The sequence below is a fragment of the Bubalus kerabau genome, chromosome 7 (assembly GCF_029407905.1).
Source record: "Bubalus kerabau isolate K-KA32 ecotype Philippines breed swamp buffalo chromosome 7, PCC_UOA_SB_1v2, whole genome shotgun sequence".
Lineage (NCBI taxonomy): Eukaryota > Metazoa > Chordata > Mammalia > Artiodactyla > Bovidae > Bubalus > Bubalus kerabau.
In genome coordinates this window covers 63,181,985-63,205,045 of record NC_073630.1, presented here as the reverse complement: position 1 = coordinate 63,205,045, position 23,061 = coordinate 63,181,985, and the positions used below count along the sequence as shown (strand labels likewise).

Sequence of the window (23,061 nt, the reverse complement as noted above, 5' to 3'; positions counted from 1 at the left end):
CCACCTGACCTGCCTCTTGAGAAACATGTATGCAGGTCAGGATGCAACAGTTAGAACTGGATATGGAAAAACAGACTGGTTCCAAATAGGAAAAGGAGTACATCAAGGCTGTATATTGTCACCCTGCTTATTTAACTTCTATGCAGAGTACTACTGAAGAAGCTGAAGTTGAACGGTTCTATGAAGACCTACAAGACCTTTTAGAACTAACACCCAAAAAAGATGTCCTTTTCATTATAGGGGACTGGAATGCAAAAGTAGGAAGTCAAGAAACACCTGGAGTAACAAGAAAATTTGGCCTTGGAATACGGAATGAAGCAGGGCAAAGACTAATAGAGTTTTGCCAAGAAAATGCACTGGTTATAACAAACACCGTCTTCCAACAACACAAGAGAAGACTCTATACATGGACATCACCAGATGGTCAACACCGAAATCAGATTGATTATATTCTTTGCAGCCAAAGATGGAGAAGCTCTATACAGTCAGCAAAAACAAGACTAGGAGCTGACTGTGGCTCAGACCATGAACTCCTTATTGCCAAATTCAGACTTAAATTGAAGAAAGTAGGGAAAACCACTAGACCATTCAGGTATGACCTAAATCAAATCCCTTATGATTATACAGTGGAAGTGAGAAATAGATTTAAGGGCCTAGATCTGATAGAGTGCCTGATGAACTATGGAATGAGGTTTGTGACATTGTACAGGAGACAGGGATCAAGACCATCCCCATGGAAAAGAAATGCAAAAAAGCAAAATGGCTGTCTGGGGAGGCCTTACAAATAGCTGTGAAAAGAAGAGAAGCGAAAAGCAAAGGAGAAAAGGAAAGATATAAGCATCTGAATGCAGAGTTCCAAAGAATAACAAGAAGAGATAAGAAAGCCTTCTCAGTGATCAATGCAAAGAAATAGAGGAAAACAATAGAATGGGAAAGACTAGAGATCTCTTCAAGAAAATTAAATATACCAAGGGAATATTTCATGCAAACATGGGCACGATAAAGGACAGAAATGGTATGGACCTAACAGAAGCAGAAGATATTAAGAAGAGATGGCAAGAATACACAGAAGAACTGTACAAAAAAGATCTTCATGACCCAGATAATCACGATGGTGTGATCACTGACCTAGAGCCAGACATCCTGGAATGTGAAGTCAAGTGGACCTTAGAAAGCATCACTACGAACAAAGCTAGTGGAGGTGATGGAATTCCAGTTGAGCTATTCCAAATCCTGAAAGATGATGCTGTGAAAGTGCTGCACTCAATATGCCAGCAAATTTGGAAAACTCAGCAGTGGCCACAGGACTGGAAAAGATCAGTTTTCATTCCAATCTCAAAGAAAGGCAATGCCAAAGAATGCTCAAACTACCACACAATTGCACTCATCTCACACGCTAGTAAAGTAATGCTCAAAATTCTCCAAGCCAAGCCTCAGCAATACTTGAACCATGAACTTACTGATGTTCAAGCTGGTTTTAGAAAAGGCAGAGGAACCAGAGATCAAATTGCCAACATCCGATGGATCATGGAAAAAGCAAGAGAGTTCCAGAAAAACATCTATTTCTGCTTTATTGACTGTGCCAAAGCCTTTGACTGTGTGGATCACAATAAACTGTGGAAAATTCTGAAAGAGATGGGAATACCAGACCACCTCATCTACCTCTTGAGAAATTTGTATGCAGGTCAGGAAGCAACAGTTCGAACTGGACATGGAACAACAGACTGGTTCCAAATAGGAAAAGGAGTCTGTCAAGGCTGTATATTTTCACCCTGTTTATTTAACTTATATGCAGAGTACATCATGAGAAACACTGGACTGGAAGAAACACAAGCTGGAATCAAGATTGCCAGGAGAAATATCAATAACCTCAGATATGCAGATGACACCACCCTTATGGCAGAAAGTGAAGAGGAACTAAAAAGCCTCTTGATGAAAGTGAAAGTGGAGAGTGAAAAAGTTGGCTTAAAGTTCAACATTCAGAAAACGAAGATCATGGCATCCAGTCCCATCACTTCATGGGATATAGATGGGGAAACAGTGGAAACAGTGTCAGACTTTATTTTTTGGGGCTCCAAAATCACTGCAGATGGTGACTGCAGCCATGAAATTAAAAGACACTTACTCCTTGGAAGGAATTATGACCAACCTAGATAGGCCATTCAAAAGAAGAGACATTACTTTGCCAACAAAGGTTCATCTAGTCAAGGCTATGGTTTTTCCAGTAGTCATGTATGGATGTGAGAGTTGGCCTGTGAAGAAGGCTGAGTGCCAAAGAATTGATGCTTTTGAACTGTGGTGTTGGAGAAGACTCTTGAGAGTCCCTTGGACTGCAAGGAGATCCAACCAGTCCATTCTGAAGGAGATCAGCCCTGGGATTTCTTTGGAAGGAATGATGCTAAAGCTGAAACTCCAGTACTTTGGCCACCTCATGTGAAGTGTTAACTCATTGGAAAAGACTCTGATGCTGGGAGGGATTAGGGGCAGGAGGAAAAGGGGACGACAGAGGATGAGATGGCTGGATGGCAGAACTGACTCGATGGACGTGAGTCTGGGTGAACTCCGGGAGTTGGTGATGGACAGGGAGGCTTGGCGTGCTGCGATTCATGGGGTCGCAAAGAGTTGGACACGACTGAGCGACTGAACTGAACTGAACTGAACTGATGCAGAGTACATCATGAGAAACACTGGGCTGGAAGAAGCACAAGCTGGAATCAAGATTGCCGGGAGAAATAGCATTAACCTCAGATATGCAGATGACACCACCCTTATGGCAGAAAGTGGAGAGAAACTAAAAAGCCTCTTGATGAAAGTGAAAGAGGAGAGTGAAAAAGTTGGCTTACAGCTCAACATTCAGAAAAATAAGATCATGGCATCTGGTCCCATCACTTCATGGGAAATAGATGGGGAAACAGTGGAAACAGTGTCAGACTTTATTTTGCTGCTGCTGCTGCTAAGTCGCTTCAGTCGTGTCTGACTCTGTGCGACCCCAGAGACGGAAGCCCACCAGGCTCCCCCGCCCCTGGGATTCTCCAGGCAAGAACACTGGAGTGGGTTGCCATTTCCTTCTCCAATGCATGAAAGTGAAAAGTGAAAAGGAAGTCGCTCAGTCGTGTCTGACTCTTAGCGACCCCATGGACTACAGCCTACCAGGCTCCTCCATCCATGGGATTTTCCAGGCAAGAGTACTGGAGTGGGATGCCATTGCCTTCTCCGGACTTTATTTTGCGGGGCTCCAAAATCACTGCAGATGGTGATTGCAGCCATGAAATTAAAAGACGCTTACTCCTTGGAAGGAAAGTTATGACCAACCTAGATAGCATATTAAAAATCACAGGTATTACTTAGCCAACAAAGGTCCATCTAGTCAAGGCTATGGTTTTTCCAGTAGTCATGTATGGATGTGAGAATTGGACTGTGAAGAAAGCTGAGCACCGAAGAACTGGTGCTTTGGAACTGTGGTATTGGAGAAGACTCTTGAGAGTCCATTGGACTGCAAGGATATTCAACTGGTCCATCCTAAAGGAAATCAGTCCTGGGTGTTCATTGGAAAGACTGGTGCTGAAACTGAAACTCCAATACTTTGGCCACCTCATGCGAAGAGTTGACTCATTGGGAAAGACCCTGATGCTGGGAGGGATTGGGGAGAGGAGGAGAAGGGGATGACAGAGGATGAAATGGTTGGATGGAATCAGCGACTCAATGGACATGAGTTTGGGTAAACTCCGGGAGTTGGTGATGGACAGGGAGGCCTGGCGTGCTGCGATTCATGGGGTCACAAAGAGTCGGACACGACTGAGCGACTGAACTGAATTAGTTACTGAACTGAACCAGTTACTATTCTAGGCACTTTACAAATGTTAATTTATTTATCCCTCACAATGACCCTCTAAAATAAGAACGATTATCCCTATTTTACGGATGAGGAAAATGAGGCACAAAAAGATTAAGTAGTTTTTCCAAGGTTGCCTAGATCATAGAACATGAATCATATCACTTCTCTTTTTAAAGCACTTCCTTTTCGGAGTATGTGCCAAAGTCTTTCCAAAGGCAGAAGGCCTAAAAGGTTGTATGTGGCCTGCTTCCCCCCTCTTCTATACTTCATTTTCTTCCATAACAATTTATTTATTTTTTTGTCTATCTCTCCACCAATAAATTAAGCTCTAGCACAACAGGCAGGGATCTTTGTTCTCTTTCCCACTACAGATTTTATTCTCAGTGCTCAAAACAATACCTTGTATAGTAGGCCCTCTTCACATAATTGTTCACAAATGAATGTATCACTTCTCATTTACTGTAAGTGGAAATGTTTTTTATTTTTTTATTTTATTTTATTATTATTATTTTTTTTGGAAATGTTTTTTAAAAAGGAAATAAAAACAGAAATTTCAGAATTCCTGCAATTTAGAATTTATAAGTTCAACCTATTTATGTGTTACGATCTTTAGGGCTTACTATCTTTTGAGTGTTTATAAAATCAAACAGTATTAACAATGTAGGTAATTAAAATTACAACTTTATGGATATATACAAAAATCCATTTAGTAATGGGTAAATTACTAATGGCAAGAATGAAAATAAAAATCACTCTTTATTTAAATGTAACAGATTTTTAAAAATCATATGTGAGAGAGCCTAAAAACAGTGTAGGTTTTGGTTAGTTTAACAGTTTGGATGAAGGTTTCTTAATGGATTCTGCCCTAAATGTCTAAGAACAAAGCACTGACTTTTGGGCAGAGTTCTAGCAAATCAGCAACTGTGGTGTGTTAGATTCTGAGATAATTGCTTCCTTGTATATTACTCGAAAAGCAATTCAGTGAGGGCAGCACCTATAATATTTTTAAGATCAAACAAAGAATGTGGAAAAGACCAATTAACAGCCATCAAGAATAATTTAAATAATCCGGTATCATTGTAAACTACAACAGCGATCAGTTTCAAGAGCTGCAGACTATTTCAAATTATTTTCTCTTTTTAACTTCATCTTTGGAAATTTATATGTGCTCCCGAAGTTCATTTGCTTCAGTTTTTTATTTTAAACTGTTCAAACACCACTGCATTGGGTTTTCCTTTGGATGAAAGAAAAAGCTATCCTTTGGTATATTAAAAAAAATTTTTTTAATTAGTTACTCCATATTCATAAGACTTAGCTATCCAGTTTGTAAACAGGCTTATTTCTGAATTCCAGTCTCAGAAATCCTGATTTTCTAGGTTTGGGAGTGCAGTCCAGGAAATTTCGTCTATTCTTTGAGAACTACTTGACTCAGTGCAATTTACATATTTTGCAGTTTTCAAAATATTAATTTTAGACATGTAAAGAGGAGAGGGCAAACTCTGGTGGCTGTCAAAAGAAACAAGAATGAGCAGCACACGTTGTGCCATGTTGCAAAACTTTTCCTCAGGTTGCAGATCTTCTGTCCCTGGGGAGGAAATCAGTTTATTATCACCGAGTAATTAACCATTTTTCAACCATTTCCATCCACGTCGTTTAGGATGAATCCCAAAAGTCATGAACTCATCTCCGCGGCAAACGGTAATAAACTCCGTTCATCCAACTTGGCCCCAAAAGGCCGTGGGCGCCGAGTCGCTTCCCGCCAGCCAGGCTCCTCCTCTGCTCGCCTTTTGGGTCCGGTCCTCCCGAAGGCGCTCGGTGCGGCAGGTCTTGGCGCCAACCGGGTGGCGGCGCTGTTTGCCCCGCGCGCCGCCGCTTGAGGCCCGAGGGAGGCGGAGGCAAGGCCGGCGGAGGAAGGGGCGGGAGCGAGGCGCGCGCCCTGCTCTCGCGTGCTCTCGCACCGCTCGCGTGACCCGTCGGTGTGTGAGAGAGGCGCCGGCTGCCGGGAGCACGGACGGCCGCGCGCGCGCCGCTGCTAGGGGCGTCCGGGTCCGGGTCGGCGGACCCGGCCGGCGCGAGGTGCTGGCGGGCGGGCAGCCGGGGTCCGGGGCGGACACACGCGCACACGCTCCCGGAGGAGCCTTCTCCGAGGCTGCTCTTCCTCTGCCAGACGGAGAGCGGCAGTGTCTCCCCGCCCAGCTCTCACTCGCCCCGCGTCTCCCCCCGCGGCGACTGCTCCTCCTCGGCACCGCCAGCCCCAGCGCCGCTCCGGGGCGGGCGGCGGCGGCGGCGGGACCCGCGGAGCCGCTTTGTGTGCAGCCCGGAGAGGGGCGGCGGCGCAACCACCTGACAGAGGCCCGGGCGCTCGATGCACCTTCCGCCCGCATGAGGAGGAGGTAAAGGCGGCGGCGGCTCGGCTCCCGCCCTCGGCTGGGGAGGGAGGGGACGGAAGGGGAGACCGGAGAGGGGGGGCGCAGGACTGAGGCCCGGCGGGGCTGCCTGGAGGTGCCGATAAGGCCTCGGCGGCACCGGACTGCGCCGAGTGGCCGGGGGCGAGAGAAGCCTCCGGGGTCCCTGAGCCGAAGTTGAAGGAACAAAATGTGAAGTGCGGAGCCGCGTCAGCCGCTTCCTGGCTTGGGGTTCGGGGTGGAGGGCAGCTTATTTTCCCCTCCCGCGGGGGTGAGGGACCGGGACACGGGAGGGGCGGGAGCGTGGCGGGGACACCTGGGGTCCCGAAGCTTTGCCCGGCAAGGGCGTAGGTTCCCAGGAGCCGCCGTTGCGTGTAGGTCCCGTTGGGTCCCTAGTTTTGCGGCCTAAGCCGAGCCCTATAGGCCTCGCGTCTCCTTTCCCGGAGGGGACCGGCCGGGTGGGGATTCAAGGCTTCTCTCTGACCGAGCCGGGGCCTTAGGGGCCTCGCTGGGCTCTCAAAGCCTCCAAACTTCGGACCGCGGTGCTTGGGGGTGGGTTTCATTGTGAAAGGAGGAATGGGAAACTCCTGGCTCTGCTCGGCGCTTCCCGCGGCCGCCGGTGCCGGGGAGCCCGGAGGGCCCCGGGTTGGCGGGGCCCGCGTGGGTGGGGGCGGCAAGGCGGCCACCAGGGTCTAAGCCCCGGGAACGAGCGGGTAGGGGGCCCGCCGCGGAGCCCCCGGCCTCCCTGGAGAAATGACCCTTTGCAGATTAGGATTTTTGAAATGAAAAAAGAGGTTACAAAGTCGCCCCTTTCCCGCTGAACTTTTGTTTTCTGACCGATAGAGGCCGGTAGAGGACTGTGAAAGAAAAGTTGTCCCCCAGGATGGACTTCACCGCGCAGCCCAAGCCTGCCACTGCCCTCTGTGGCGTCGTGAGTGCCGACGGGAAGATCGCTTACCCTCCGGGGGTTAAGGAGATCACCGACAAGATCACCACGGACGAAATGATCAAACGACTGAAGGTAAGTTTCTCTGGACAGAATGTTCACACTTCAGACGTTTGTGGTCGGAGGTGCTCTGTCTTGTGGTATTACTGCTCTGCTGGGTCTGGCCTTAAGTTTCACCTACCAGGTTTTTGTTTTGTTTTTTTAAGATATTCTACGTCTTTTATCTCCTCTGAAAGGTATTGTTCTGTCTTGGCTGTATCATTGAATAGTATCTCTGTTAAGGACATAATCATTATGAGAAATTAAAAGCGTTATATGTGTGATATTTTTTAATTTTACTGTTTTTTTCTCTAAGTATAAAAACTCGAGTATTTTTTAAGGTTTTTTGTCTAGAAATATTTTTGAGAATACTATTCAAAGTAGCTTGCAGCTTTAAAGGTAGGCAATAATTTGCCTAGGAAGGTTTTCATCAGCTTCTAGGAGACTGATTTAAGTGCAAAATGCATTTTAAAAATTATCACAATTTTCTAATATCCAAAAACTTAAATATGTAAGTAGTATGATTAAACTTTAACAGAAAGTACTGACTTTTCAAAAAGGCTTGAAGTAGAGTGATGGCTTATTTTCACATGTTCAAAGGGGTTTTAGGGACAGTGATTATGGCTTATTTTATAAGGTGTCAGCTTATTTTTAAACATGGTGGTCCTAACGTGAAGGTTGTAAGTTTCAACCTTTAGGTAAGTTAATTTTTTGTTTTCTGTTGCATGGTTATAGATTGTGGCCACAGCCTTACAGAGTAAGTGTTACTCTTATTATGGGATCAGCTTGATGCAGTAATTCTCAACCACTGCATCTTTGACCCCTAAGGAACATTTGGCAGTGCTGAAGACATTTTTTTTTTTGGTCACCGTTGGGGGCTGGATTGAAATAGGAGAAGACTGGAGACGGGGAGTCCAGCTAGGAGACTGTTAAACTGTAGTCTAGGTCAAAGATGTTGAAATCATGAAGTGGGGCTATGATAGTGGGAATAGAGAGATAGGGAACAATCCAAGAGACATTTCAGAGTTCTACTGATCAGTTGGAGTGTGTGGAAGGTGAGGAAAGCAACAGTATTGGCACCTTGCCAGTCTTCCCCTTGGGCAACTTGTTGAAATGTATTTTAGAAAATAATCTTGCCCCTTTGCTGTTAGAATTTAGTATAGTGCCTGGTAAATGTTTACAGTGTTGTCAGTGATTAATATTTAAAAGTGTTCCTGTAGTTTGTTTTTAAAAATCTAGTTGGATCCTACAATTTGCTGCCCATGTGAAAGGAATAGGACACAATACCTTACATCAAAATAAATCTTGATACTAAAGATTGTATATGAAGTGGGGGTGCTTAATTGATGCTTCTTAAGGTTGTACTATTATTGTTTTAAATTTTTGAGATGTTGAAATGTGAATTATGAAATACAGATTAAGTAAAATTGTAGATCTTTCTATTATTTTCATATTAAGAATATGGAGACCTTGAATTCTGGTGATGGATAATCTGGTTTTTAAAAAGTTATGATTGTATATACATCTTCTGTTTGAAAGTAGATTAAATGTCAGAAGTATTTTTTAACTAAATTGACAGTCTAGAATGAGCATATGGTTAGAATATTCATTTGTTATCAGGTCTTTTGGAAGTTAAATTTGATATACATATTAATCAATTTGAATGTCCTATTGCTAAAATGTTGTTTTTTCAAGAATTCTTAATGATTTTGTCTTCCTCCTGCCTTTGTAAGGCGATTTTGACTTTGTACTTTTTAGGAAGGAGCTATGCTCACCACTGTACTACCAAAGCAGGCTGTACTTTTTAGGGATCCATCTTTAGTAAAAGTATTACTGTCTTACTAGTATAGATTTTAAATAATATCTAGCTATATTTTTGATAATTTTTGTGTTATTTGTGGGTAACTTATATAAATTCAATAGTTTATTATTATTATAGCAACAGTGTTCAAATATTGTGAGGAAGAGGGCTTAAAGTCTAGTAAAACCCTGGTCAGTAGAATTCAGAGGTGTTTAGTCCATTTTCTTCATTTTTCAAGAATAGAACAAGCATTTAACATTTAGGAGGATTCTCAAAGAAATTCCAGAACTCCTTTTATTTCACAAATAATAAAAGTTAGACCCAAAGTGGCCAAATAACATTTACCAAGATCAGTCATGGGACTGGTTAGTGGCAGAGCCAGGGCAATAGCATCATGTATCTTTTTATTCTTATGGCTGCTTTCTTGTAAGGAATCTAAAGGAAGTTGATCAAGGAAGCTGTGATTTTTATCATGCAGTGGAAAACGGTAAAGTGAAAAGGGGGAGGGAATCAATGAGAGTTAACTTGGTTTTTTGCAGGGAAATATGGGACAGCATTTTGTGTTCTTAACATTAGAGAGAAACTATTGTGGTGCTTTCAAGGTTTCTTGAAAGTAATTCTTAGAGTATGTCTTTGAAAAAGCTAAGACATACTTTTGTATTTTATAAGTTTTCATTTCTATTTACAAGGAACTACTCTGTTTTTACATCTAGTTACACTACCATTCTGTCAATTCCTTAAACATGCCATGTTCATTTCTGCCTAGACAGATTTTAAATTATGTAACCCATATACGTACTCTTCCTCCCATTTCATTAAGGGAAGTCTCTTAGATTTCCTGTTATATACTCTTTTAATCCCTTCATGTCACTTGTTACAGATGTGATATTACATTTTTGCTTGTGTTTATTTGGTTTGTGTCCTCAGCTTCTCTGTAAGCTTCATAAATACATCTGTTTGTTTACTTGTATATCCTCCCAGTGCTTAGTTTGTATGTGTGTGTGCTCAGTCATGTCCAACTCTTTGCAATGCCATGAATGTAACCTACCAGGCTCCTCTGGCCGTGGAATTTCCCAGGCAGAAATACTGGAGTGGGTAGCCATTTCCTACTCCAGGGTATCTTCCTGACCCAGGGATTGAACCTGCATCCCCTGTGTGTCCTCTATGGCAGGTGGATTTTTTTACCACTACACCACCTGGGAACCCCACAGTTAGGTGCTCAACATATATTTGTTGAATGAATGAATAAATAATATGTATTAATATTGGTTTAGAGGAGTATTCTTATTTTTGAAAATGAAGGATGACTTGAAAATATTTTGAATTGCAACTAAGTACTTTATCTGAGATTGCATACTAGAGATTATAAAGTAGATATTTATAATTTTAGAACTAGAAGGTAGCTTATAAGTTATTTGGTTTTGTTCAACTTTTCCAGATAAAGAAACTGATTCTGAGAGGTTGTGACCAACCCTAGTAACATAAAGCTGAAAACTATCTTTAATGATTTTGTTATTTAGATCAGTTATAAAAATATTAAAAGCCATATAAAAGTTACCTGTTTGAAAGGATAGCAGACATTTTTTAATACCAGTGTTACATTAAGCGTCAAGATAGGTAGTTCACAAATACCTTCCTCCTGTTTAAGTAAGGATTCTGAAACGAATGCAGGAGTCATGTCTGATAAGTTTTGTAACACATTCAAGATACACCTATAAACAGTATTGTACAAATTCCATTAAGTGCTTCTGCCCATGGGCTGTTATACAGTCTATCTCAGGTCACGTATTACAAGGCTATATGCTACATATTATTTTTTCTTCTGTTCCTGCTATTTTCTGAGTGGGAGGCCCTAAAAGCCTTGGTTTTTACAGGAAGGTAGGTATTAGGATGAAGTTTGTTACTTATATCCATTTCTGTTACCTGCTTTCAGAGTTCAGTGCCCCAGACAGGTCTCTAGCTACAACTCCATACCCCAAATACTTACTACCTTGATGCTAAGAATTAGGAAAGATCTTGTAGCTAGAGACCTGTCTGGGGCACTGAACTCTGAAAGCAGAATAAAACTCTATTATTTAGAGTTTTATTATTCTGAAAATGTCCCCCATTTTTCTCCCACTAGGTGTTACTTCCGTGTTTTCTTTGTATTTTTCTATAATCTTTCTCTTTGTGTCTGTCATTCTCCCTCTTCCCCATGCTCTCACTTCTGCTTTCTGTAGTCTGGCCTGTGGGATACTTTAATATGAGTTAAGATATGGTGGGCTTGATTTAGGTAGAACACTCCCTTTTCTCCTAAGAACCTAGGTTGGAAGAGGGGAAGAATAGATTGCAGGAAGACCATGAATTCTTTCCTTTTCCTTCACCTCAGGTGGACCTCAGAAATACTTGATTGGGTTATAATCATTTTCACTTGCATAAATGATTTTTTATTTATTCCTACTTGCCACGTGGAATGCTAATTTTATAGGTAGTGTATAATTTCAAGTCTGGATTTCATCTATATATTTTATTTTAATAAATGTATTGCAGAAGATTGTGCTAAGAAAATAAGAAATTAAATGGAGAGGCAAGATTTCTTAAAATGAAGTCCTAATATCTGGCCAGTATACATTTGTGAAGTAATGCTTCATGCAGTGCAGCTTTTATTTTAAATTTCCATTTGCATAGAGGAATTGTTCTAGTTATCAGCTGGTGTTTAACAAGCTACCCCTAAACCTAATAGTTTAAAACAGCAACTTTTAAAAACCTTATTGTGGTAAATAAAATACATATAAAATTTGCTATTTTAATCATCTTTAAGTGTATAGTTCAGTGCCATAGTTCCAAAGTGCAGTGCAGAGTTCCAAAGAATAGCAAGGAGAGATGAGAAAGCCTTCCTCAGCGATCAGTACAAAGAAATAGAGGAAAACAATAGAATGGAAAAGACTAGAGATCTTTAAGAAAATTAGAGATACCAAGGGAACATTTCATGCAAAGATGGGCACAATAAAGGACAAGAATGTTATGGACCTAAGAGAAGCAGAAGATATTAAGAAGAGGTGGCAAGAATACCCAGAAGAACTATACAAAAAAGATCTTCATGTCCCAGATAAGATGATGGTGTGATTGCCACCTAAAGCCAGACATCCTGCAGTGCTAAGTCAAGTGGGCCTTAGGAAGCATCACTACGAGCAAAGCTAGTGGAGGTGATGGATTTCAGTTGAGCTATTTCAAATCCTAAAAGATGATGCTGTGAAAGTGCTGCACTCAATATGCCAACAAATTTGGAAAACTCAGCAGTGACCACAGGACTGGAAAAGGCCAGTTTTCATTCCAATCCCAAAGAAAGACAATGCCAAAGAATGTTCAAACTGCTGCACAATTGCACTCATCTCACATGCTAGCAAAGTAATGCTCAGAATTCTCCAAGCAAGGCTTCAATAGTACATGAACCGTGAACTTGCAGATATTCAAGCTGGATTTAGAAAAGGGAGAGGAAGCAGAGATCAAATTGCCAACATCCGCTGAATCATCAAAAAAGAAAGAGAGTTCCAGAAAAACATCTGCTTTATTGACTACACCAAAGCCTTTGACTGTGTGGATCACAACAAAATGTAGAAAGTTCTTCAAGAGATGGGAATACCAGACCACCTCACCTGCCTCCTGAGAAAACTGTATGCAGATCAAGAAGATCAAGAAGCAACAGTTAGAACCGGACATGGAACAACTGACTGGTTCCAAATCATGAAAGGAGTATGTCAAGGCTATATATTGTCACCCTGCTTATTTAACTTATATGCAGAGTGCATCATGTGAAATGATGGGCTGGATGAAGCAGAAGCTAGAATCAAGATTGCTGGGAGAAATATCAATAACCTCAGATATGCAGATGACACCACCTTTATGGCAGAAAGCAAAGAGGAACTAAAGAGCCTCTTGATGAAAGTGAAAGAGGAGAGTGAAAAAGTTGGCTTAAAACTCAACATTCAAACAACGAAGATCATGGCATCCGGTCCCATCGCTTCATGGCAAATAGATGGGGAAACAATGGAAACAGTGAGAAACTTTATCTTGGGGGGCTCCAGAATCACTGCAGATGATGACTGCAGCCATGAAATTAGAAGACAGTTGCTCCTTGGAAGAAAAGCTATGACCAACCTAGACAGCATATTTAAAAGCAGAGACATTACTTTGCCAACAAAGGTCCATCTAGTCAAAGCTATAGGCTTTCCAGTGGTCATGTATGGATGTGAGAGTTGGATAATAAAGAAAGCTGAGCGCCAAAGAATTGATGCTTTTGATCTGTGGTGTTGGAGAAGACTCTTGAGAGTCCCTTAGACTTCAAGGAGATCCAACCAGTCCATCCTAAAGGAAATCAGTCCTGAATATTCATTGGAAGGACTGAAGCTGAAGCTCCAATACTTTGGCCACCTGATGCGAAGAACTGACTCATTGGAAAAGACTGATGCTGGGAAGAATTGAAGGCAAAAAGAGAAGGGCATTGCAGAGAATGAGATGTTTGGATGGCATCACCGACTCGATGGACACGAGTTTGAACAAGCTCCAGGAGTTGGTAAAGGACAGGGAAGCCTTGCATGCTGCAGTCCATGGGACTACAAAGAGTCGGACTCAACTGAGTGACTGAACTGAGCTCAGTGCCTTAAGTACATTCACGTTGTTGTGCAGCCTCATCACCATCCCTTCAAAACTTTTCATCATCCTTACCTGAACTCTGAACCCATTAAACTAGAACTCTATTCCCCACTTCCCCCAGCCCAGGCGACCACTTTCTACCTGTCTTTATGAATTTGACTACTCTAGGAGCCTTGTATCAGTTTAGTTGCTCAGTTGTGTCCAACTCTTTGCGACCGCATGGACTGCAGCATGCCAGGCTGCATCACCAACTCCTGGAGTTTACTCAGACTCACGTCCATTGAGTCAGTGATGCCATCCAACCATCTCATGCTTTGTCGTATAAATGGGATCATATTGCTGCTTTTGTGGCTGGCTTATTCACTTGGCATAATGTCTTCAGGGTTTATCTGTTCTTGCAGTATGTGTCAGAATTCACATATATAACACCTTTTGTTTATCCTTTCATTCTTTGATGGTCACTTGGGTGGCTTCCACCTTTTACCTACAGTCAGCAACTTTTCTTCCTATCTCACAGTTTTGTGGATCAGAAATTTGGGCCAGACTTGGCTTTCTGCTCCACATTACGTACTAGGGTCCCTCAGTGGTATTCAGCTGGTGATTAGACTGGTCTAATGTGTACACACTGGCTTCTCTCAAACACTTGGTGCCGTGGTAGGAACAGCTGAAAGGCTGGACTCAACTTGGCCCTTCTTTCTGGGTATTATGTAGTGTTAAGGCTTTTCCACGTGGTTTCTCCAGCAGGGTAGTTGAGCTCAGTTTTCCAAGACACTCCGGAGGAATTTGTCAGCACTTTTAAAAGACTTTATTCAGAATTGGCCTTGACATTTCTACCTTAGTCTACTGTTAACATATTCATAGCCCAGCTCGCATTCAAGGGGAGAAAAATTGACCTAACTTCTCAATGGAAGAATTAGAAAAGAATTTGTGACTGTCTTTAATCTACCATAGGAGCTCTCACGACAAATCAAAGGATACTACACTTTGTAGTTACATTCATACATTTGAAAAACATTTAATCTCAAAAAACAACAGTTTATACTTTCAGCGAATTTACTGGATCTATAAAATGTATTTTATTAAATTACTGTAACAAGTTACTGTAAGAAAAAAGTTGTAGGAATTCTTTATATGCTAGTTTGGGAAAAATTATGAAGGAGGCTCATGATTTGATCCTAGAACTTGTTTCATATATTACTTGAATTCTTCTTACTAGAAAGTACTACTGGTCAATCATAATGATGATCCCCCCCTTCTCTCTCTCTTTTTTTTTTTAACCCCATTTTAATATCTTCTTTTGAGACATTTTATCCCTCTAAAAATTTTGGAAAAATTGCACCTTAAACACTCATATCCCTTCACTTAGATTCACTAGTTGTTAACATTTTGTCACTTTTGCTTTCATGCACACACACACAAACACACGTGGAGGGAGACAGGTGTAACACACTATTTTGTTGGAAAGTTACTTGCATACATCTTGAGATTCCACCTCTGAATGCTTCAGCAGTCTTAGTATAAGCTAATGTCTTAGTCTAAAGACATTCTCTTACTTTATAACAATGATCATTATCATATTCTACGAATTTAACATCGACATAATGATATCTGTTATACTGTCCATAATAAAATTCTCTGAATTGCCCTAAAACTTATTTTTTCAAAATTGAATTTTTCATATCTTTTTTCTTTGTTGTTAGTCTAATGGTGTATGATATCTATCTTCCTTGTGAAATTGTACCTTTTATTATTAAAAATATTCATCTTTGTTTCATTTAAAATAAATAAATTTTTTTTAAAGGAAAAAAAATTGAATTTTTCTTCCTCTGTCCAATTTCCAATATAGGATCCCATGCATTTATCATGTCTCTTTTGTCTCCTTTAATCTAGAAAGACCTCTCATTTTTGGGGGGAGTGTTGTTCATGACATTTTTTGAAGCATTTGTCCTACAAGAGTTAGTAATCTGTTTTGTCTCATTTCCTTATGCTTAGATTCAAGTTGAACCTTTTTTGCAAGTGTACTATGCAATCAGTGGTATATAGTTACCTTTGCATCATATCAGGAGGCATGTAATGCCAAATTTTGTTGTATTGACTATGCTAAGTTTGATCACTTGGGTACAGTTGGCCAGCTTTGCATTGTAAAGGTACTTCTCCCACTTGCAGTTAATAAGTAATTTTTAAACTAATAAATAGTTTGTGAGAATAATTTGTTTTCAACCATTCTTAACTTTTTTTAAAAACAGTGAACTTTTATTTATTTTACTTTTGGCTGCACTGGGTCTTCATTGCTGCATGCGGGCTTTCTCTAGTTGTCATAAGTGGGAGCTACTCTCTAGTTGCAGTGCAGGCTAGGGCACTTGGACATCAGTATTTCTGGTCAGTGGGCTTAGCTGCTCCAAAGCATATGGAATCTTCCCTGACCAGGGATCAAACCTGTGTCTCCTGCATTGGATGGCAGATTCTTAACTACTGGACCACCAGGGAAGTCCTTACTCAACTGTTTTAGCACCCACTTTGATGGTTATAAAATATTGCCCTTTTTGATTCTGTCATTCCTTTCACATGTATTAGCTGGCATTCTTCTGTAGAGAAGACCCTGCCCCTGTTTAAAAAACAAAATCACTCATAGATTCTTTGTTCAGTGCCTTATAGTCCATTTTATTCCTTTGAGAGTCAGATTGTCCCAGATGAGCATCCTTGCTTTCCTGTCTTTTCAAGCATCTAGTGTCTTTTTGACATGTCTTTCTATGAGTCTTTGAGCACTTCTTTGTTTTCTGGTACAAGATGTTCACCTTCTGCTTCCCTTTCCCAGATTTGGATAGATTTTTTCCAAAGAACCTTATTTCCATTTTAGTGGAGAGTGGTGTTTATAAACCAAGGCCTTGGAATGGCCATTGTGTTCACATTATTGTTAGATACATAATTTCTTCAGGTCTTTCAGTATGTACAGCTAGGACATATATATACTTTAAATCATGAGTTCATTGGCCACTTTCAGTTGAAATCCAGTATCGGAACTTTTTCTAAACTTCCTCCATCAACCTTCTCTTACACTATAAATCCTAATTTCTCTTAACTCTGGTAAATTTATTTATACTACTCTACTATAAGGTGCTACTATAAACACAATAAATTCAGAACTACTATTTCAGTAACCCTTGCAAGGTTTCTTTGCAGTTCTTTCTGTTAAATTAAGATTGCATAGAGAACCATGCTCATTAGTTATTTGAATTGGAATTTTTTTGTCTGAATGGTTGTTAATCAGTTTTCTATACAATTGGTTTTCTGTTTGTATTCAATTATATGTGCACACACATTTGTTGACTCTTCATTTCTACTGATGAGTATAATCCTTGCTTGACTCTTTATTGGTAACAAAATTTACCATCTTAACCACTTCTAAGTGTTCACAGTACAGTAGCGTCGACTATACACACATTGTCAATACAGTAGATCTCTAGAACATTTTCATCATGTAAGACTGAAACTATACCCGCAGAACAAGTCCCCTTTCTTCTATGATCCCTTTAGCCCATAGTAGCCACTATTCTACTTTTGGTTTCTACTACTTTAGATACCTCACATATAAGTGTGGAATCATATTCTATTTGTCTTTTTGTGACTGGCTTATTTCATTTAGTATAAAGTCCTCAAGGTTTATCCATGTTGTAGCATATGACAGCATTTCCTTCTTTTTTAAGGCTAGTATTCCATTGTGTGTATCTACCACATTTCTTTATCCATTAATGGAAATTTAGAAAGATCCACCTTTAAGGTATCGTGAGGAATGCTGCAGTTAACATGGATGTGCATGTATCTCTTTTGAGATCCTGTTTTCAGTTCTTTTGTGTATATATATATTGATGGGAATGCAGGATCATATGGTAATTTTATCTAAACATTTTCGGGGAACTCCCCTCCATACTGTTTTCGATAGTGGCTGCTTCATTTTACATTTCACCTAGTAGTACACCAGGATTCAGTTGCTCCACTCAATGCTTGTCTTCTGTGGTTTTGATAGTGGCCATCCTAACAGATATGAGGTAATGTCTTACTGTGGTTATGATTTGTATTTCCCCAACAATTGGTGATGTTGAGCATCTTTTCATGCTTATTGGCTGTTTGTGTATCTTTTTTAGAAAAATATCTATTTAAGTCCTGTATGTATGTATGTATGTATGAGTTGCTGAGTTGTGTCTAACTCTTTGCAGTCACATGGACTGCAGCCTGTCAAGCTCCCCTGTCCATGGAATTCTCCAGGTGAGAATACTGGAGTCGGTTGCCATTCCCTTCTCCAATTAAGTTCTTTACCCATTTTTTTTCTTTATCCATTTTTTAATCAGGTTATTTGTTTTATTGTTTAGTTGTAGAAGTGTCTGTATTCAGTTTTAGAAATTACATTGTTCATTCTTTTTTTTTTTTTTTTTAAATTTTTACTTTGTTCAAGAGTCAGAACTATTGAAAAACTTCTACTTCTCAGAAGTCTTCCATCCTTATTCCTTCCACTGCATTTCCACACACCTCCTCTCTGTAGATAATCATTTCCATTAGTTTCTGGTTGATCCTGTCTTTCTGTGTTACTTCTCTTCTTCTCAAAAGATAGACTACCATATATACTCTATTGTACTTTTTTTTTCACCCAATATATCTTACTTAGCAATGACACCATATCTGGAAATCTTCTTTTATTCATTTTCATGATGCTATAGTATTCTATGTGTGTAGAGGTACCCTAGTTTTATTTAACTAATCTCTCAGTGTTGATTTTAGATTGTTTGTAATATTTTCCTATTAAAAGTAATGCTAAAACAAATAACCTTGGTACACCTTGTTTTGTACTTGTGCAAGTGTATCATCAGGGTAAATGCCTAGGAATGGGATTATTGAACCAAAGGGTACCTTTATGAGTGATTTTGTTACAGGTGGTTAAATTCCCCTTCATACCGTTTGTACCATTTTGTTCTTTTACCAGCAAGTATAAGTGCCCAAGCTCTCAGTAATGTATTGTCAAGTGATGCCTACTTTTAAATTAGTGAATTAACATGTTGCCCAGAAAAGCCATTTTATTGCCTCCTGGCAACAAAACAAATTCTTTTTAAGAATGATTATTTAAGTGCTACATTGAGGTTCAAAGGGATAAGAACCCTGTTTAGATTTCATTAAAAACTCAAAAGGAATTGAGTAGCTTTTTAAAAACTCTGTTTAAAGAAATGAAGGTAGAGATGGAGACAAAATTTTAGTAACAGAGATGATGTTGAAATCAACAAGCCTCACTTAGATCTTCATTCAAGACCTTGAATTAAATAGACATTAAGGTGAACGCCTATTAAAAATCATATATGAAATAAATAACATTGATATGTAGGATGCCAGTGCCATAATTTTTTTCCCAATATCAGATATCCATAGATGTCCAAGGCAAAAACTGATTTGTGCTCACAGTAGGCAACTAGGCTTAAAGCATTAAAATGAATTTTATTCTTGTTAGTTTCTATTTTCAGAGTTAATTCTTTAAATACTACTTTGGCTGAGGTTGTTGGCATATGGAACTATGTCCAGTTGAATTCCATGGTCAGAAAGATAAGTGGAGTTTATACATGATATAAAAGCCTAACGAGTTTTTATTTGCTCGAAGACAACAAATCAATAAGTTTCTAGATAACGATTGAAATAGAAAGCTAAACACAAACGTAAGGAAAGAGTTTACTAAATTTCTTTCCATTGCTATTGGCATTTGGTTTTTTACATTAAGTACAGATCTTCCCAACTGGTATACTTCTATACAGTTACAGGCATGCCTAAATACAGGGTCCTCAGCCTTTGGAGATTACAAATATTAGATCTTTTTTTGAATATTATGTGATATTTTAAAAATTGGAAGCTACCATCTTATATGTGTGTGTTGTTTTTAATGTTATAAAATTATTTTTAAGATCAAACATGTAAAACTTCCTACCAAAATTAGGGCACTGTGATTAGTAGTGATAAACATCATGAGTCCATTAGGGGAAACCAGACTTATACTAGGAATAACACTGAAATAGATTTCCATTTATATGAAGGATATTTGAGCTTATCCTAAAACTTAACCATAAGTTAAATGCCAGTTATGTGCTAGGATGGGTTCTGTTTCTTTGGATAAAAAGATACTCAGAATTTTAGGGGTAATGAAAAGTTTCATGGAAACGTTGACAGTATGACTGGGATTTGAAGGATTAGACTTTGGTAAGCAAATAGGTGGTGAAACAGTTCAAAGAAATGAATGGTAGAGACAAAGACTGAGAGGCAAGCTTGGTGTGTTTGAAGAAAATGAGAAGAATAGTTTTGATAGAGCTAAAGCATCCCAAAGAGAGTAGTTGGGAAGAAAAACTAGTGGAAGATACTGATGAAATTTGTAAAATCCTTAAATGCCAAAGAGAGGAATTTGATTTAAAAAAGAAAAATAGAGCTGAAGAGTGATGTGTCTACATTGTGATTTTGCATGATTAGCAAAGGTAAGGGCCAAAGAGTTTTTTAAGAACATGAATGCCACCCTTTCTTTGAGGCCAGTTTGTAGAGTTTTTTTATCCTCATGTCCAGACCAGATAGTATCTTTGGTTGAACAGTGTTGTTGTCCAGTTGCTCAGTCATGTCCAACTCTTTGCAACACCATGGACTGCAGCATGCCAGAATTCCCTGTCCTTCACCATCTCCCAGAGCGTGCTCAAACTCACGTGCATTGAGTAAGTGATGCCATCCAACCATCTCGTCATCTGTCGTCCCCTTCTCCTCCTGCCTTTAATCTTTCCCATCATCAGGGTCTTTTCTAATGAGGCGGTTCCTTCGCATCAAGTGGCAAAGTATTGGAGCTTTAGCGTCAGTACTTCCAATGAATGTTCAGGATTGATTTCCTTTAGGATTGACTGGTTTGATCTCTTTGCAGTTGAACAGTAATCATTTCTAATTGATATTGTCTGAATAAATCTGTTGGTTGCTGACAGTTAGTAGAGTGGTTAGTAGAATTTTATATGCCTAGATCATTATAATATGAATTAAATTTTTATCACATATATTTAGTGCATTTTTTCCAAAATTTCCTAGAATTGCTGTGGTAGGAATTCAAGTAAACATCAGTAGTAATTTGATGCCAAATTGTTTTAATATGTGAAAATTAAGTTCGGTGGCCATGTTTAATTTTCTGTAATTTCAGATGTTTGTTGAATTGAAGAGACTTCATGTAGCACTGTAAAATTAGTAAAGCCACCACATCTGCAGTTATTTCCTCCCCTGAAGTCTTGAACCATTCAAGGTCATCAGTGAGGGTTTGGATTCAGCTTTTCCCAAAGTCCTGTTAATGTTGATATTTTGACCTCTTCCCATAAACCACCAGTGTTCTTAAAAGCATGCAAGATGATTAATCCTTTCCAGAAGGTTTTCAGTCTGCTTTGCCCAGATCCATCAGAGAAATCACTGTCTGTAACCTACAAAATGTTAATGTTAAGCTTTAAATAATAAACCTTAAAAGTCAAAATTACTCTTTGATTCATAGTCTGCAGAATGGATGTTAGCAGGCATAAAAACAAACAGCTGAGAAAAGAAGCTAAAGGCAAAGGAGAAAAGGAAAGATATACCCATTTGAATGCAGAGTTCCAAAGAATAGCAAGGAGAGATAAGAGTTGGAAGTACTTATAAATGTTACTAATGATAGTTTTACTTTTTCTAAAACAAAAGGCTCAGTAAACATTGACTTAGTGATCAATGCAAAGAAATAGAGGAAAACAATAGAATGGGAAAGACTAGAGATCTCTTCAAGAAAATTAGAGATACCAAGAGAACATTTCATGCAAAGATGGGCTCGATAAAGGACAGAAATAGTATGGACCTAACAGAACCAGGCACCTGACCTGCCTCTTGAGAAATCTGTATGCAGGTCAGGAAGCAACAGTTAGACCTGGACATGGAGCAACAGACTGGTTCCAAATAGGAAAAGGAGTAAGTCAAGGCTGTATATTGTCACCCTGCTTGTTTAACTTATATGCCCCTGTATCACTCCTATAGAGGCATCCACACCTTTAATTTTTTTAAACCTAGGTTACTTTTTCATTAGTTAGTACCTCTTCGTGGCTAAGTAGTAGTCCGCTGTATGAATATAACAATTTGGTTTTTTTGTTGTTGTTTTTGTTTGTTTGGCTGTGCTGGCAGCATGAAGGATTTTAGTTCCTAGAATAGGGACCAAACCCATGGTCCCCTGCAACAGAAGTGTGGAAACTTAACAATTGGACTGCCAGGGAAATCCCTATACCAGTTTGTTTTATACCATTCTCATATTGATGGAAAGAAACTTGTTTACATTTTAGGCTATTTGAATAAAAGTACTATGAATATTACTGTATAAGTCTTCTCTTGTACATGTCTTAGTTTATGTTGGGTAAATACCTAGGAGTACAGTCATTGGGTCATAAGGTGAAAGTGTTAGTTGCTCAGTCATATCCAACTCTTTGCGATCCCATGGACTATATCCTGCCAACCTCCTCTGTCCATGAAATTGTCCAGGCAAGAATACTGGAGAATGGAGTGGGTAGCCATTCCATGCTCCAAGGGGTTTTCCAACCAAGGAATCAAACCTGAGTTTCTTGTATTGCAGGCAGAGTCTTTTCCATCTGAGCCACTAAAGACCCAGGAGTCATAAAGTAGGTTATTTTTAATTTAGTTAGCAGCTACTAGTCTTTTCCCCAAAATGGTTGTTCTGTTTTATAATTCCACTGACAGTGTATGGTAATATTTTATTTTCAAAGAATTTCTCCATACTTTCCACATTGCCCAATTTATCCATATAAAGTTGATGTTTATAATATTTATTAACCATTTAATATATATCAGATGTATAGCTATATTCCCTGTTGAATTTCTCATATTGATTCTCTTTTTTTTTAATTTAATCATCTAAGAAAGGATTTTTCATATCTGTTAACTCTTTTCAAAATCTCAGTTTTGGCTCTGCTAATTTTTCTGTTACTTATTTGTTTTCTGCTTTTATTTCTTTCCTTCAGTGTAGTTTGGATTTTCTAACACAAGTTTCTCAACCTTAGCACTGTGGACATTTCATACCAGATAATTCTGTGTTTTGGAGGGATGTCTTGTGCACTGTTGGATATTTAGCAGCATCAGACAGATATACTCACTGGATGACAGTGGTAGGCCCTTGCCAGATGCTCCAGGGAGACACAGCCACCCTGGTTAGAGAGCTGCTGTTCTCATAGAGGCTTTTTAAGCCTATACATTTCTTTCAAAACACTTTGAATTATATCTCACTAATTTTGATATATTTTTATTACCATTCAGTTAGAAATATTTTCTCATTTTATGATTTTTTTCCTTTGACCTGTGAATTATTTAGAAATGTGTGACTTAATTCCCAAAT

At 39.5% G+C, this 23,061-nt stretch overlaps 1 protein-coding gene across 4 annotated transcripts in view; it reads left to right on the top strand.

Annotated features, from left to right (window-relative positions):
- The first annotated feature begins 5,814 nt into the window (after positions 1-5,814).
- PDS5A (PDS5 cohesin associated factor A) overlaps positions 5,815-23,061 on the top strand; it is a 133,829-nt gene continuing 116,582 nt past the window's right edge. For 2 of the 4 annotated variants that reach the window (XM_055588334.1, XM_055588336.1), the window contains exons 1-2: positions 5,816-6,228; positions 7,084-7,261. In XM_055588334.1, coding sequence (XP_055444309.1) covers positions 7,124-7,261 — 138 coding nt within the window. In that variant the 5' untranslated portion in view covers positions 5,816-6,228; positions 7,084-7,123. Of the gene's footprint in view, positions 6,229-6,419; positions 6,438-7,083; positions 7,262-23,061 lie in introns of those variants that run through there. The other 2 variants (XM_055588332.1, XM_055588333.1) reach the window with 2 other exon arrangements.